A 16925-nucleotide genomic window follows, 5' to 3' on the forward strand; every position below is an offset into this window, starting at 1 on the left:
ACAATCAAACCAAACACCCTTAATTTTGTATATGAAAAAGAGTTTTGTTCCAGGTGTAGAATTTATTTCAATGATTTTTACACTTTAAATGATTGTATATGTTTTCAATTCATGTAAATAGGATACTGTTTACTTATAGACACTAAAATTAAATTAACTTATTTTGATCTCTCGGTTATAAAAATATGCTATAGTAATCTTTATTTTGATAAATTAAGGAGAAAACATAACATGATGATAAAATTGACTTCACGTGACACTTAACATATTGATGACTCATTGCTTCAAGCCCAACATGTCAAGTATTGTGTGAACTATAAAGTTAACCTCATAAACATGGCGATGGAAGAAACGGGACCGGCAGAGTGCTCCCCCTTGGAAGGCTATTCCCTCGATTGGAGAATTTTCTTCCCATTTTAGATGGATTCTTTTCTCTCCATAGTGAGAGTTTATTTTCTTCTTCCACCTTCCCTTTTCTACCTCACAACCACAACCGTACTTTTTTTTACCATTGCCTTCACCCACCTTCCTTCCTCCAATTTTAGCTACCATCTTCATTCCTTTTTTCTATTTTTTTTATACCAGATAAAGTGTCTGATCAAGCCAAGAGGACACCTCACACACTCAAACCAAGCACACCTATCAATCAGTATTCACATATTTCGAACAGTACGTCTCCACTTTAACATTTACAAGTAATTAGCACCACTGGACCGTGATTATTACCACTAAATACACTTAAGAGTAATCACTTGATTGAAAGTTTCTAAGTATGATCAGAACGAGTATTACTTAACTAATAATCTTGATGTGACATGTCCAAAAATCTAACCCCAACAAGATTAGTATAAAAATGGATGAACATTCTTAGATAAACTGTTTCATTCTCACCTACTCACTGTATATCCTTAATAGTTTTGTATTAAACCCTTACTTGAGCATCATAGTGTCTTTTAAAGGTATTCTCTACTTCGTTGTGTTGGACACTCACGCACTTAAGACCTTATAAGAAAAATTCAAGCAGACAACTCTTTGTCACAGTAGAAGACCCTTCGTCAGAAAGATATATATCCGGTCCACTTTTGATGTGAAGTTTTTTTATTTTTTCGTATGCCTCTCTCTTCTTTGTGAGTCTTCTTTTGCAATTGAAGCCAAACCACCAAAGGTTTTTATTACTTAGGCAGCACTACATTAGTCACATTTGTTGCTTTTCTACGAGGTCCTTACAAAACATTGTTCTACTTAGATTTGTTGTGCATGTGTTGCTTTAGTTCATTACTGTTGGACAGATGGCAATCCGGAAGGAGCTACCAAGAAAAATATGTAGAAATTCTAAACTCTAGCAAGGTTTTTATGCGTGTAGCTAATGGCCGAGCGTGCGTGCCTGTTTTTTTTGTTGTTTTTCTTGAGTTTGCAGTGTCTTTTGACATTTTCAATTAATGATAACTGAACAGAAAAAAATATATTATTTGTGCAAAGTATATCTGCAATTTTTTTTATTTACAAGAAATTTTTTCTTATAATTTGTGTCATGTCAGACATATAAAACAGGAAAATATTTTATTGAAATACGTAAAATGTTTTCCTACAATTAAAATGCGTTTTTATATTATTTCCAATAAAAAAATTTATTTATTTTTATTTCTTAACTAGTATCCTAAAGGTAAAAACACTTGTAAGTAAGACACCTTAATTAATATTGTCTAGTATTTTGTCAATTATTATATTAACTAATTTTGAATATTAAAATTATCTTATGTTTAAGTATTAGGTACACCATTACGTTAAATATTTAGGCGAAAGAAGAGAGTTTTGTTGTACATAATAATTTTATTTGAGTCGGATAAAATTATTTTCAATAAAAAAAATATATGTGATGTATAAAAAAAAATTATTGATCATTTTATATATATACGATAGATTTAAAGATAATGAAGATACTTGATGTATTTCAGTTCTTCGTAAATGGGTCCAAATATATATATTTTTATCACAACACAGTATCATTCTTATAATTAAACATATTATCAGAGTTAATATAATTATTATAAAGAATTAATAAACTTAAAGTTATTATATATAACACTTTCTGATTTAACACGTAAAAATCCTTTATACACCAAATGGTGATGGTTGTAATATTTTTGGTGGGATAGAGCATGGGCTGGAGGCCCAAATGTAGATAAAAATGAAATATCGGTTCGAAATAGATAGCAGCTCTAAAGAAATCTCACGTTCACTGCGAGAGTGTGGGAGCCAGAAAACTGCTGCTTCTCGACCCACTTTTGAAGTTCAAAACTTAAACCCTAGTTCTCTCTCTCTTTCTTTCTCCTGCATCTTCAACCATGTCAGCAATGCTGGTAAGTTCATTCTCTTTCTGCTCTGTTACGTGGTTCCATAACCTAACCTAACTCGTTGCTATTGGAAATGGTGTGGGATCAAACAGCAACCTCAGATCATTCTGCTCAAGGAAGGCACGGACACTTCGCAAGGGAAGCCACAGCTGGTGAGCAACATCAATGCCTGCACCGCCGTCGCCGACGTCGTCCGCACCACCCTCGGCCCTCGCGGCATGGACAAGCTCATCCACGACGACAAGGGAACCGTCACCATCTCCAACGACGGCGCCACCATCATGAAGCTCCTCGACATCGTCCACCCCGCTGCAAAAATCCTCGCCGACATCGCCAAGTCTCAGGACTCCGAGGTAACTTTAACTTCCCTTCGATCTCATGCAATGCCACTGCTTTCAAGATCTTTTCATTTTCGCTTCATTCAGATGCTTTACACTGTGGAATTGGAATTTTTTGTTAGTAAATGAACTCTTGTATTGTTGTGAATGTGAAAAAGGTTGGCGATGGAACCACCACTGTGGTGTTGCTTGCAGCTGAGTTTTTAAGGGAGGCCAAGCCATTCATTGAAGACGGTGTTCACTCTCAAAACTTGATACGGAGCTATAGGACGGCCTGCTCCTTGGTACAGAGTTATCTCCAATTTTATTTATTTATGCCTTGTTTGAATAAACTTATATATAACCATTTATAGGAGAAGAAGTTAACAAGCTGAAATGAATTGAGTTTCTCTCTTAAGTTAAAATTAACTCATGCACTTAACTTTTGTAAAAGTTCTCTTATCTAACTTCTCCAGATGTTGATGTGCAGAAGTTTATTTTTAGCTTATGAGAGAAGTTCAATTCATTTTACCTTTTTTTAATTTTCTCTTATAAGTGCTTATGGAAAAGTTTACCTAAGCAGGGCCTGGCCTTAATTTTTCGTTTATTTTTGTCTTAAATTACTGTTGAATACTGTAAGTGGAAGTATGTTCCTGATTTGTCACATTACGTTTGTCTTGTTTTATCATTGGTGTAGGCTATTGAGAAGATTAAAGATCTAGCTGTTAGCATAGAGGGGAAAAGTCTGGAAGAAAAGAAAAGCTTGCTTGCAAAGTGTGCTTCTACCACTCTTTCTTCGAAGCTTATTGGTGGAGAGAAAGAATTTTTTGCACCCATGGTTGTGGATGCTGTAATTTCAATTGGAAATGAAGACAGGTTGAACATGATTGGAATAAAGAAGGTACATGTGTTGGTTCTTTTGCAATCTTGTATTTGTGTGCTGGATTCTCTCTTTTACATTGGTGATTGTGTGATTGTCCTCCACTTTAACAATAGTGCTCATTAAATATTTTCTTCATAATTGTAAAATTAAGTTTTTTTTTAATAGATGAATTATTAATAATACATTGTCCTGAGAAAAGGGTAATTTAGTTCAATAATCAATTTTTCTCTCTCTAGATTTTAGGATAATTATTAGTTTCCTTAATTCTTGTGCTATACTCTAAAGTGACAATTATTTGAGAACAAGTAAAAAGCATCATCATCATCATTTATATTTAGTGCCTCCCTCCCCCCTAATAAAGCCTGGCTAGTTTTTATAGTATTGTAATTAGATTTTTTGGGCTTCCACTTCTCTTCAGATATGGTAAAGTAGATGTGTTGTATTTGTTTTCCATGTTCTATAATAATGTTTTTTGGAATTTTAAATGTGTGCATTAGTGTCTGATAGTCCAAATGATGTGATAGAAAGTACAAACAGTCTACTAACCAAAATGGTTACGAATGAAGATCCAGGAGTGTTACTGTCATGCAGGATTTTGTTTTTATGGTTAATGTTTAATTACATGTTAATCAATTTTGTGTTAGTGTTTAGAAATTTTTTGAAAATCAATCGTGGAGACTAAGGTTTTCTTCTACAGGTTCCTGGTGGTACCATGCGGGACTCATTTCTAGTAAATGGTGTTGCCTTCAAAAAGACATTTTCATATGCTGGGTTTGAGCAACAACCCAAGAAGTTTCTCAATCCAAAAATACTATTACTAAATGTTGAGTTGGAGCTAAAATCTGAGAAAGAAAATGCTGAAATAAGGTTTTTTTTTTTGTTTGATGATGCTGACCTGGGATCTTAGGGAAGGATTGCTTACCAAATTGAAGTTCCTTCTTTTTCTCTTGTTCTCTACAGGTTATCAGATCCTGCGCAATATCAGTCAATAGTTGATGCAGAATGGAATATTATTTATGACAAGTTGGATAAATGTGTCAGCAGTGGTGCCAAAGTTGTTCTTTCACGACTGGCTATTGGTGATCTAGCTACACAGGTTTTAATCATTTTTTTAATTAAATATATATTTTTTTCATATTCTTGGATTTCTTTCAACTACACATAAAATATCCAACATTTCTATTGAGTAACATGCAAAGTGTGCTGTGTGCCACCTCCTCCCTGGATTTTTTCCTGGTACATTTTATGCATTGCCTCTTGTGTAATAATGAGCTTTTATTCTTTTTTTCATTTTCTATTCTGCATCAACTTGTTTGTTTTTTACACATTTAAGTGTAGATTGACACCCTTATTAATTGTTAATGATAATGATTGAAAATTACTCCTTTTACTGTGTTAAAAACTTTTGGGATATCAACCATAATTAATTTTTTAAAAAAATAATTTTCCCTTGAAACAGTATTTTGCAGATCGAGATATTTTCTGTGCTGGTCGTGTAGCTGAAGAAGATCTGAAAAGGGTTGCTGCTGCGACTGGTGGAACCGTACAAACATCTGTGAATAACATTATTGATGAGGTTGCACATTACTTGTGTAATTCTGTTGTGATTTGCTCATTTTTTGTAATTTTATGCATTACAGCTGAACTTCTTGTGATTTATTTGCTTGAAGGTCCTTGGAACTTGTGAAATTTTTGAGGAAAGGCAGGTTGGAAATGAGAGGTTCAATATTTTCAATGGATGTCCATCTGGCCAAACAGCCACCATAGTTCTTCGTGGTGGAGCTGATCAGGTCTGTTATGTTCTGTGCAATAACTGTTTATGAAACTTGTAGTTGAACTCATGTAATAGCTCTGGTAATCTTGGGCTTATATTTGATATTTACTATTTTCTTACAGTTCATAGAGGAAGCAGAGCGAAGTTTGCATGATGCAATCATGATTGTTAGGAGGGCTTTGAAGAATTCAACAGTGGTTGCTGGGGGAGGTGCAATAGATGTATGTGTCTAAAATTTGTAGGTAGTTATCATTGAATTAATATCAGTCAATTTGTTGGAAGTTAACATGTGGTTCTTGTTGGTAGATGGAGATAAGCCGGTACCTGAGGCAGCATGCACGTACAATAGCTGGAAAGTCTCAGCTTTTCATTAACTCCTATGCAAAAGCTCTTGAGGTAACTTTTTTGGAATTTGGTACAATCCATAGTTGTGGTCTTTTTATGTTATTCTAGTATTTTATTCATTCAACTTTGTTAGTAACATGAGGCAATGCCTGTTTGACACAAGTGGTTTTGTTTTGGCACTAATGACGATCTCCATCAAGAATTTCTCAGCTTAATGGTCTAAAGTTTAAACTAATAGGATACCTAGCAATCAGCGATGTGTTTCTTTAATGTTGTTTCTTCTAAATCCAACGTTAATGCCATTAATAATGTGTCTGGTAGTCAATCCATATATAACAAAGCATAGCAATTCTGGAATATCTTAAGGGTGGCTCTCACTTCTCAGACATTTTATCCAATGGTGAGGAACTGTTCAGTCATATGCCTCCTTACTGTATTACTATTGGGGAAGGGTTGGGAGAAAAATCCTTTGTGCATGTGTTTTACATGGTGCAATTCAACCTGAAATTCCCACATTGATATGTTCCTTTATTTTAACATTGTAAAAGTAGAAGTGCTCATTGCATTTGACTATTTGAGACATTAATTGCTGTACTGGATGTTGGAGGTCTGTGAGCATGGGATTATCAAATGATGTCTTTTAGCAGGCTATAACTTTTTCACACTAGATGTTTTGAAATTGCATCCCTAAGTATTTGGTCTTGCATGAATACTTGGGTACTGTAAGAAATGAGGCATGAAGGGTATGGAACCATGTTCTTCCACTCCGAGTATACTTGATTGTTTTTTTATGCTAAGTTATGGTATTACTGCAGGTTATACCTAGACAATTATGTGACAATGCCGGATTTGATGCAACTGATGTGCTGAATAAGCTAAGGCAGAAACATGCGCTTCCTTCTGGTTGGTTGGCCATCTTTTTTGTATGCATGCAGTGTGCTGGTTTACATAGATTTATTGTATGATTACTTGCATGCATGCTGACATATACTCATTTGTCTGCTTGTTACAGGTGAGGGGGCACCATATGGGGTGGACATAGCAACTGGTGGAATTGCTGACTCATTTGCTAACTTTGTCTGGGAGCCTGCAGTTGTGAAGGTATCTGCCTGCATTTATTTGCATAATGTCCTGATTCTGATGTTTTATCTGTATGGTGTTTTAAGTTAGTTAACATTTTTGCAGATCAATGCTATAAATGCTGCAACAGAGGCTGCCTGCCTTATCTTAAGTGTGGATGAAACAATTAAAAATCCCAAGGTAAGTTTAGTTCTGTTATTGCACAATTTGAAGGAATTATTGATTTTTATTATCATATTATATTATGTATATTATAATTTCACGTCAGTTATTTTCTCTGTTTGGTCTTCATCTTTTGGTCAGGGATTTTGTATTTTGAAAGGGTAATGCTTTATAAATTTACCTTTGGATATGTGCAGCAGCAGCACATGAAGAATTCTCTGCACTAATCCTCTTACAACTCAATTGTGTTACACTTGTCTCTTTTAAGCATTGTACATATATCACTATGCGTAGAGGAATGAGTACTAGTTTTCATGCAAATTTGTTGTACTTGTTTTGAAAATGGTATCTGGGTTTCTGTCTATTAGCATATTGTGTGGGAATGGTATCCTCCTTGTACTGCATGTGAATGGGGTTTCCATGGTTTGCTAAGGGAAGAGACAGTAAGGGCTTCATTCCTCACCTGAATTCTTTAAAGACATATTTATTGGAGATGTGGGAATGCCATTATTGGTGGTATCTATGGGATAGAGATTTTTTGTTTCTTTTCCTAACTTAAATGCTTTTGCTTTTACAAAATGACAAAAAGTTCTCACACAAGGTACCCAAATTTTTTAGTAGTTTTACAAAAATTGTGCCCTTGCCTTGCTTCCTGTCAATAATTACTATTTTTAAAGTTTGACCCACCTTATTTGGATTGAGTGCCATTGAGTTTCAATGCAACTAATTCCCTATACTTGAAATTGAGATAAATGATTAGGTTAGAAGTTGTAACCTATTCAGGAACACAAACAGAGAGAGTGTGATTATCTGAATTTTACATTGATTTTCAGAAATATGTTATGTCTACTAACTAGATACTTTTATTTTGGCTAACTTCCGTTATGCAGCTGATTTTGATTGTCTATTTAACATGTGTAGTCTGAGAGTGCACAAGGAGATGCTGCTGCAAGTGCCATGGGCAGAGGTCGTGGAGGTGGATTCCGTGGTCGTGGACGAGGAATGCGAAGATGATGATGAGAAGTGTATTCTACGGGTTGAGTGTCTGTTCATTGTCTGTCTAATTCGTGAGGCCAATGCATGCTTGTGTCTTCTACTTGGTGTTGCTGGAAGCATGCCGATTTTTGGACCTACAAATCATGAAATGAAAATGTAATGGAGATTCTGGGAACATCATCTGATCAACCTAGGATAGCAATTTTCAAGCATTGTCTTTCTGACGATCGTTTCGACTTGAGCTTCGTGTGAAATTTTGAATCTTGTTCTACAATTTTCAACTATTTATTTATTACTTGGTATGCGTATAGTATAAACATGTGATTTCAGGTTTTTTTTTTCCGTCTACATGTCATCAGGGGGGATGTGTACGGATATGGGCTACTAAAAAATTGATATTCGAGTAGTTGTTTACCGGAGTGGCTAATTGCAATCACTCAAAGTAAGGGCAAATTATGGTATTTACCAAGCTACGTTAAAAAAATTTGAATCAGTTATTGAGCGCACAAAAATAGATTCATGGTTCATGCCGTGATAAAATTAGTAATAACATAATATTACAGGGAAAAAGGTTATACATTGTTAAAAGTTTTTGTCATTCAATGACAATTTTTATTATTAATGGGAAACTTGTTAATTTTTAAAATAATTATTTTAAAATAATTTAAAATAATGATTTGTGATTTCTAAAATAATTATTTTACAATAATTTTAAATAAAGACTTATGATTGAATAATATTATAAAATTGTTTTACATCAGTTTTATATTGTTAGTATGCAGACATTAAAATTTTATTATAAACATGCTTGAAACAATAAATTAATAAATAAAACTTTTATTTCACCGGAAAATTATTATGTTTTGTAAGATAAAAGATTGAGGGTGAGGATTAATACTTTCTGTATGGACAATCTAAGGAGTTCAGCCTGGTAGTTTGTAACAACGCCAATTGTAGCTTCATAACGTCGAGTTAGACACCATATCTTCCTAGATCCCATTCATGTTCTAATTCATTAATCGTTGGAGTAAAGCACTAGATTTAGATTAGTCCTTGAAATTAAGTTAATTTAATTCTTAATATTATAAAAAAGAAATTTTAGTTAATGACTTTTATAACTATCAATTTAATTCTTAAAATTGACGCTATCAATTAATTTGGTCTGACATTATAGAATCAATTGATTTTTTTTTATAAGTCATCAATTGATTTAATCCTTTAATTTTTTAATGATTGTCAATTTGGTTGTTGAATTTGACAATCATAATTCATAAGTTCATTTAATCTCTAGTATTAGGAGCCGAATTGACTAATGCCTCTAAAAATCAGGAATTACAATGACTGTAATTGGGAAATTTAGAAATCAAATGGACATATCTTTATTTTTAGAGACTAAAATGACTGACAATTACTAATTTCAAGGACTAATTATTTTTTTCCCATAAGTGAAAGATGAAGGTCGGTTGCTTACCTGGGAAGGCCTTCTCTATAAGTGAAAGACAAAGAATTGACACTCTTAATTTAGACAGTTAGAGCAATAGCATTGGCTATTTGACAGTTTCAATTTGATTAAAAAAAATAGTTGAATGAAAAAAAATTAAAAATTAAAGAATACGAAACAATAAAAAAAATTGTTAGGATCTTTCAGAAATCTATTTAAACTGATTTTATGCTATTGTATATGATTCAGCAAAAAATAAAATGCCATTGCATAGGATCTATTAGACTTAATAGAAGAAAATTGTTGAGTACACAATTTAGTTATAGATTAAGCTATAGAGATAAAAGGTCTGGACTCTAGAGAGCAGTTCCAGCTTTACACACTGAAGACTGGTAATAAATCAATTCTTAGATAGAATTGTTATGATTTTGCTATTTGTATCATTTAACCCTGGGTGTGAAGAAATTAGCCATCGCGGATTTTCTTCTTCTGAGTTATATGTTGTAAGAAAACAAGAAAGAACTAAATTATTACTTATCCTAATTATGTTGTCAAAATATATAAACAAATAAAAATTAAAGAAGAAAAAATATTTATGATTAAAATGAATGATCGCCCCACTACATGCGAGAACCAAAATGTTAGCAATCTTCAAGTATGAATTGCAAACAACGGAGCTATTAGCAGATACAAGATATAAATGCACATAAACTTGGGTCATAGATTCAGTCGAAAAACTAAAGGTTTTTGTTGGGTCAAAGATTTGAGCTAAGAAAAACAATCAAGGTCTACGGAAGAGGATTTATCAAGGCACGACTTTATACTTCATGCTGCAAATTAAAAAAAAAAACTAATAAGCATCAGACACCCTAAATGAGGAATTTTTTGTATGAATTACCTTCACTTTATGACACCTGGCAAGTATTTTTTTTATTTTTATTTTTGAAAATGAGAAAACTACTAAATAAGGATAAAAACTACCAAAGAGGTATGTACTACATGAGCATCGAAAATTTGTTCCTAAATGTGGAGGAAGATCAGTGATTTTGACTCTTGAAGCCTCATCATTGCATAGTGTATGAGCTACAAAATTGAACTTTAATTTTCTAAAATGATTAATGAAACATTGGAGACAGTAAAAGGAAATAGCCAGCATAAATTAAACAGAAACAAGGTGAAGATTTTGAAGAAACAAGAATCCTCAGAACTACAATCTTGAAATGATTACAAATATTCTGCAAAACACTGATTCAATGATTTAGCAATCAACTTCATAGTCAAAAGCATTGCAAGACAAATCCATATCTTATAAAAAGAGATCACGAAAATTCCATTATGCTACAATTTAAATCTCAGAATCCTGTGAGCAGAGTGGTGACTTCATCAGTTGCTTTGGCTTCTACAGGAATGGGGGCAATGTTACCCATCGACGAGGATACCTAGGTCTCCCTTCCTTTCCATCAAATAACTGCAGGTTGATCCAAAAAGATAAGACACATGATTCATGATTATAAGATGCAAAAAGGGGAAGAGAAGAGACTAGTAGTATGTTTGCGAACACATTTTACAACCAACAAATCATGTCCTTAATGTGAAAAACATAAAGAGCTAGTAGCATTCATTTTGATGTGAAAAACCACGTGCTTGATCCGTCTCCAAACATGCTGTAATAATATTGGTTCACTTTATAGTATATGATATGGTTTCACCCCATGCAAATGATAATTTTATAAATAAATAAAAAAATGCAAAATCCATATGTCGTTGACCTTGGCATAACCAAGCAATAAACATTATATTCTTACAAGGAGCAGAATTTTTGAATCCACATGTTTAACTTTAACATAGAAGGAGAAGAAACAACATGATGGAGTCTGAAAATCAAGTTAGCCACAAAACTTTGAAATCCTCAAAATCTAAAACCAGACAGTTTAGGAAAAAGCACGATCAAGTTATTCCTTTACAAGAAAGTTCAGGTGGAGTATATGTTTTGCTCTTAGATATTTTTTCTAAGACTGTAAACCGTATTAGTGAGCTGAAATATAAAAGGTAAGGAGGCATACCTTCTTTAAACGCCTGTGCTTGGCTAAAGCCCAATTGGTCATGATAAAAGTAGCAACCACAAGGAAAATATAGCCTGCAACAGTTTGTGTTGCAATGTTGAATCCCAACCACTGATAGATCTCAGTTGTATAATTTGCACAGGTAACAATATTGAAGAGAAAGCCCCTTGGGATTTGGTATCCACCTTCACCACCAGGACTACGAAGATTCTTCAGAATAATATGGCAATAGAAATTTGAAATTTGACAAAGTATTCCAATTGCAAACCCAATCTTCATTTGGAGGTCATTTACAGGGGTATATAAAGGGTGGTTCACATAATAAGCAATATAGGAGCCAAAGGTCCAGTAATAAGCACAGTTACGAAACACATTGGAAAGGGGTGAGGTTGCATGGCTGAAGCGATGCACAAAAAATGTTTCCAGAATTCGTTTGGCATAATGGAAACACCAGTAGTACAAGGCATATGTCTGCACAGGGTGGATCACACGTTCACCTTTGTAACCAAAATATTGGTAGACAGGGAGATAATAGAAGACTGGATAGAGAAGCAAAGGTCCCAAATACTCGCAGAAGAAAAGTGTCCGGTAAGAAACTTGTGGGCCCAAATCCTTGAATACAACAGTTAAGGTTTCTGAATTTCCACTTGTATAGTCTTTCAGACTCTTTTTGTAATTAAGGACAACAGGCCTTTCCTTTGATCCAGGTTGGACTGGAAGTGTCAAGCGCTGCCTTGATGGGTACTTCTTGGCTGTAAGTGAAACATACAAATCATGTTAATGATCTATGAAATACAATGGTTCCTAGAGACACAGATACACTTACAGATAAGAATTATTTTTTCTTCCAATAGAGGTACTAAGATGGAAAAACAAAGCCATACAATAGTAGCAGGAGTTGCATGCAGGATTGAACTAGTGCTGTCACCAATATTTCATTTTATTTCACTACCCAATAAAAATTGGGTTATGTTTTCATAAGCTGAGGAACATTCAAATATTTCTATTCAACTTCAACAACCTAGAATAGGTTTAACTATGAAGCTACTGACAAAGACTTGGATCTATAATCTAATAAACAATACTGAGACTCAATGCTACTTGGTTATCATGCTGCTATAATCATTGCAGGATCTTAATTTATGAAGCCCAGATACTCTAAAAAAGCAAACGTATCGGTGTCCAACATGTACCCAATACCAAAATGGCTAAAGATACTGCTGAGAACCTCAGAATACAGTTTCATTTCAAATAGACATGTAGTGTATTTTTTTTGTTAAGTTTCCCTTTCCATGTAAGTTGTTCCAAATCATGTTGCAAAAGGGAGCCCCCATCACCAATAGGGCTTGCAAACAGCATTCCACAAAAAAATGCATCTTCCTTCTCACGAACAATCTCCTGCAAGCAACCATCTGCATTGCTGAAGTTGCTGGTGGTTCTAGCTCCTCTTTTGGTTCTCTCTCCTTCGCTGGGTGCGGGTCTGTGTTCCCCAAGTTGTTATTGCTATTGTGCATTTTTGGTAATGTATCATGGTTTTGCCCTATCTTAATTTTTTTTTTATAAAAATTCTGTATCTTTATCTGTATCATAACCATATCATATTATGTATCCGGGATTCCTGGATCTTAATAAATACTACACAGTAAGAATGATAAACGTCAATGAACATCAGGAGCTGTTATCAACTATCATATCACTCAGTGTAATAAGTTAAAAATCCATCAAAAGTAAAAAACAACTATAACCACATGTACAGTACAACTACCTTAGCACCCTTATAAGCCCAAGACTAACTGGATTTTAGTTATTTTACATCTCAGACATTACTTTAAAAACAAAGTAATTTATACATAAGCATAGTAGAGAAAATGAACAAGTTCACATACTTCGCTTATGAATTGCCTCCTGCAGATCTGCTATAGTAGCCTACGCAAAGAAATAAATGGATAAACCATAAATTATTACTCTTGAAAACAAAGTCCCCTTTTGCTAATTGAAAAGATAGACAAAATGGAGGGAAATTTTCAGCCATATAGATAAAACCTAACTCTCCAAAATCAATCGAGATATCAAAATTCAAAACTACCATGACAACAATAAAATTAACAAAAAAAAAAAAGAATAAGAAATTTAGAGGGGAAAAAAAAGACATACAGAATCACTGAGCTCAATGCCACCTTTAACCACTTCTCTTCCACTCCGAGAAACCACTGTGACCTTCATCTTTGCGAATCAATAAAGGGTTACTATATGCAAGATCCAACAGAACTAGGGGTCTGATAAAAAGAGAAAACGAAGATTCACATCAGCAGCCATAAACACAATGCAAGGAGTGTGATTTTTTACACGAAGCTATTAAATTAACAATCATGTTAATGTAGCAGAAAACCCCACATTCAATTTCTAATAATTATAGAAAAACAATCAAGTTCCAAGCATTTTTTTTTATTTAGTAATAATGTGGAAGAAGAAGTTAGCAAAAGATACGAACTTTGACGGAGAAAGTTGGGATTCGATGATAACAGAGAATGTGAGTCACGGCAAAATTAGTCAAAACAAAAAAAGAAACTTAACAAAAGCTCGTCACTGAGAAATGAATGACCCCAATTGGAGGAAAAGAAGTAAGGAGGAAGAAAGGGGAATAATCACCTGAATTGGAGAGAGAGAGAGAGAGAGAGATGGTTTTGGTGTGTTTGCAAATTACTCACAAACACAAAGGAAATGTGAGCTTAGGAAAATTGAACCTCAGATGTAATATATTATATATAGATTTTAGATGGGAGAAGATAAATTAATGTGAAGTATGGTCAATAGAAGATGAAGCCATGCATATGCATACATTAATGTGATGCAGTTGGGGTTGGACAGCTAACCCTTTTGCCTCATAATCTATAACTCACCACATATTGTAACAAAGTTCCAATTGGTTGTGTTGATGAAATTGATGGTGAAAAATATATTTGTATTTGTGAACAAATGTTTTTTCTTTTAAAAAAGTGTAATTTTTTTATGGAATAAAAATGTAAATATAATAATATTTTTTATTAATTTATGCTCAGAATAAATTATTATTAATGAAACAAATTAAAAATTCACACTTCTCCTAAAAATGAAAAAGATAGATTAATGTTTCCTCTTACCTTTACTGTCCAACCTAAGAATGAATAACTAATAATATTTCGTTTTTGATATGAGTTTTAAGGTTGGTTTGTAACATCGGAATGCGAAATGCATCCTTGGGTGATGTATAGTTTTTACAAGGTGGACACATGGTTGTGACTTGTGAGTGCATAAATTCTTATTCCTTTTATCGCATTTTGCTCAAATGGTTGAAGAGAAACAGCGCATCAAGTTCTTTGCAATGGTGCGATGGTTACCTTGATCCTCTTTTTCTAGAATCTCAAAGCCTAGTGTATTTGGTTTGGGAAGTGTAAAATCATAATGAGTGAAAAATCATACTGAATTCACTACAAAAGTAATTATTTGTTGTTTTTAAAAATTATGTTAAGTTCAATTCACCACCAATTTAAATACATATACTAAGAGAATTATTGACTATACTAGATCTTACAAACTGTACATCCTATCTCTTCCATGTTCTTGTTGATAGTTCTCCCCTTTCTCGTTAGAATATTTTGATAATACATTTTGGTCTCTTTTTCATTGTTTCCAAGTTTTTGTAAAAATAAATATTTCACTTTCTTTCACCATGTATGATGAGTAAAAGTTTAACCGATAAATTGTGTTTTGTGTATTTGGATATCTATTTATACAACTTTGACGTACATCACCGAAACAACTGTTAATTATTTATTTTATACATTTTGATGTGATAATTTGCCAAGGCACAAATGATAATTCAGGCTGCATGAATAATCACTTTGTGTAATTTTACTAAATGAGTTCGTACAAAATAGTGATATTGCTTTTTAAAAATTAGTTCTACTTAACACAAAACTAATTTTTGACTAACACACCTCAATATTTTTAGTGCAAGCTTGCATTTGCTTGAAACAAAACAACCTACAATCCATCCAGATTTGATCTTTCCATCTTATTATTTTTTGTTGCATTAGGAAAAAACAAAATAAAGTTAATATACTTTGTATAAATAATAATGAGTTTAGTTTATTAATTTAATTTTCATTTTTTTACAGTTAATTCAATTTGCTTATAACATGAAGAATAATACGAGAGAATAATATAAAAAAAAGTTAAATGTATGAAAATATATTATATTTTTATATTCAAAATTTTTTGTGCTTACAAATTTCTCAAAAACCAAACCAAACGGTATAGGCAACAAGTACATATGTATGGCCCATGGCAGCGCGTCTCAAAACAGTAGTTGGATGATGAAATGGTTGTGCACTTACCAACTACTACCTACTTACTTGATTATAGTCGACAGGCTTCTGACAAATTAAATTATTGTTTTTGTATGCATTTTGTTTACCTACAGTTGCCTAATTAACCATTGACTTCGTGACTTGTTGTTTTCTTTTGGTCAGCGGAGGAAGGGAATTGAGAAACGATAAAAGGTCCAGTGAAAATTCGAAGGAAAATAATTGGTATTCACTCCATAAGCTGTGTTTATTTCAAGAAAAAAAAAAAACTAAGAGGGATCAAATTTATGTTTCTTCCATAGTTTATATTGTTTGTAAAATGGAGAGAAAAAAATTAAGAGATTTAACTTAATTAGTTGAATAGAGCGTGAGTTGTTATAAATTTCCTACAGTATCTTAATTCGTATGGATAAAAAAATTAAAAGAAAAAAACACTTTACATGAAACCTAAAAAAATATATCTGTCCAAGATTAAACAGAGAAAGAGAGATGAGAAGAAAATTGAAGTCAAAGAGATATAGAAAATACTGTTTACATTACATAAATATCATTGTTGAAAATTGAATCAATCGGTTAGTTTTACTAAGCAATGCTATACAATTGAAAATAACTCCAGTTATAATTTACTATTGAGTTGAAACTGAAACTGATGCTAAAAAATGAAAAATGAGTTGTTACGGTTGTTTTGAGGTGGTGTAGATTGCTTTTCCATCTTTAGGAACAAACTTGGCAAGCCTATTAAGTGTTGGCCGAACTCAAACTTAACTTCCTATTCCAAACTACTAGTACTAGGTAAAGGCGAGTAGAGCTGTTATTCAAACCCCGTTAGTTTTTTTTAATACTTTTTGGATACTAGTTTTTTTTAATTTTTAAATTTTGTTTGTTAATAATGAAGAATACATTCAAAAATGTATCACTAACATTCTTTAATTCCCTTCTTAATACAAAAAAAAAAAAAAACTCTTTTGTTGTGATCATTCTTTACCATAGAAGTATAGATTTCTAGTAACACATAATTATCATGCATGCATTGAATGTACATGGTCCAGTAATATTATTATAGAAAAATGAAGAAATTTAATTGATGTAGCGAAAAATTCTTCAACTATTTCTCATAAAAACTTTACTAGTATTTTCATAACCATTTCCTTTTCCCCTGTATCC

General features: G+C 33.0%; 2 protein-coding genes across 3 annotated transcripts; one reads left to right on the top strand and one right to left on the bottom strand.

Moving 5' to 3' along the window:
* The first annotated feature begins 2202 nt into the window (after positions 1-2202).
* Positions 2203-8245, top strand: LOC114384936 (T-complex protein 1 subunit eta). Its single transcript, XM_028344782.1, has 14 exons — positions 2203-2360; positions 2447-2707; positions 2851-2976; positions 3369-3572; positions 4252-4421; positions 4515-4650; positions 5014-5130; positions 5225-5344; positions 5451-5549; positions 5635-5724; positions 6489-6576; positions 6686-6774; positions 6859-6933; positions 7837-8245. Exons 1-14 carry the CDS (start codon positions 2346-2348, stop codon positions 7927-7929), a joined length of 1683 nt encoding a protein of 560 aa, XP_028200583.1. The 5' UTR covers positions 2203-2345; the 3' UTR covers positions 7930-8245.
* A 2243-nt stretch (positions 8246-10488) lies between these two features.
* LOC114385421 (very-long-chain enoyl-CoA reductase-like) lies at positions 10489-14217 on the bottom strand. 2 transcript variants are annotated; one of them, XM_028345494.1, is made up of 5 exons: positions 14065-14217; positions 13570-13691; positions 13302-13341; positions 11416-12167; positions 10489-10820 (listed from the first exon to the last, which is right to left on the bottom strand). In XM_028345494.1, exons 2-5 carry the CDS (start codon positions 13636-13638, stop codon positions 10752-10754), a joined length of 930 nt encoding a protein of 309 aa, XP_028201295.1. In that variant the 5' UTR covers positions 13639-13691; positions 14065-14217; the 3' UTR covers positions 10489-10751. The 2 variants fall into 2 exon arrangements, with proteins under 2 accessions (XP_028201295.1, XP_028201296.1); XM_028345495.1 differs by lacking the exon at positions 14065-14217 and adding an exon at positions 13907-14012.
* Positions 14218-16925: the final 2708 nt, after the last annotated feature.

This window comes from Glycine soja, chromosome 14 (genome assembly GCF_004193775.1).
Source record: "Glycine soja cultivar W05 chromosome 14, ASM419377v2, whole genome shotgun sequence".
Lineage (NCBI taxonomy): Eukaryota > Viridiplantae > Streptophyta > Magnoliopsida > Fabales > Fabaceae > Glycine > Glycine soja.

Excerpts from the sequence above, each read along its gene's own strand:
- LOC114385421 (XM_028345494.1), bottom strand. The coding sequence starts at position 13,638 with ATGAAGGTCACAGTGGTTTCTCGGAGTGGAAGAGAAGTGGTTAAAGGT. Across the intron at positions 13,342-13,569 it reads GCATTGAGCTCAGTGATTCT|GCTACTATAGCAGATCTGCA; the intron begins GTATGTCTTTTT and ends TTCTTTGCGTAG. Across the intron at positions 12,168-13,301 it reads GGAGGCAATTCATAAGCGAA|CCAAGAAGTACCCATCAAGG; the intron begins GTATGTGAACTT and ends TTTCACTTACAG.
- LOC114384936 (XM_028344782.1), top strand. Across the intron at positions 6,577-6,685 it reads GAAACATGCGCTTCCTTCTG|GTGAGGGGGCACCATATGGG; the intron begins GTTGGTTGGCCA and ends TGCTTGTTACAG. Across the intron at positions 6,775-6,858 it reads GGGAGCCTGCAGTTGTGAAG|ATCAATGCTATAAATGCTGC; the intron begins GTATCTGCCTGC and ends ACATTTTTGCAG.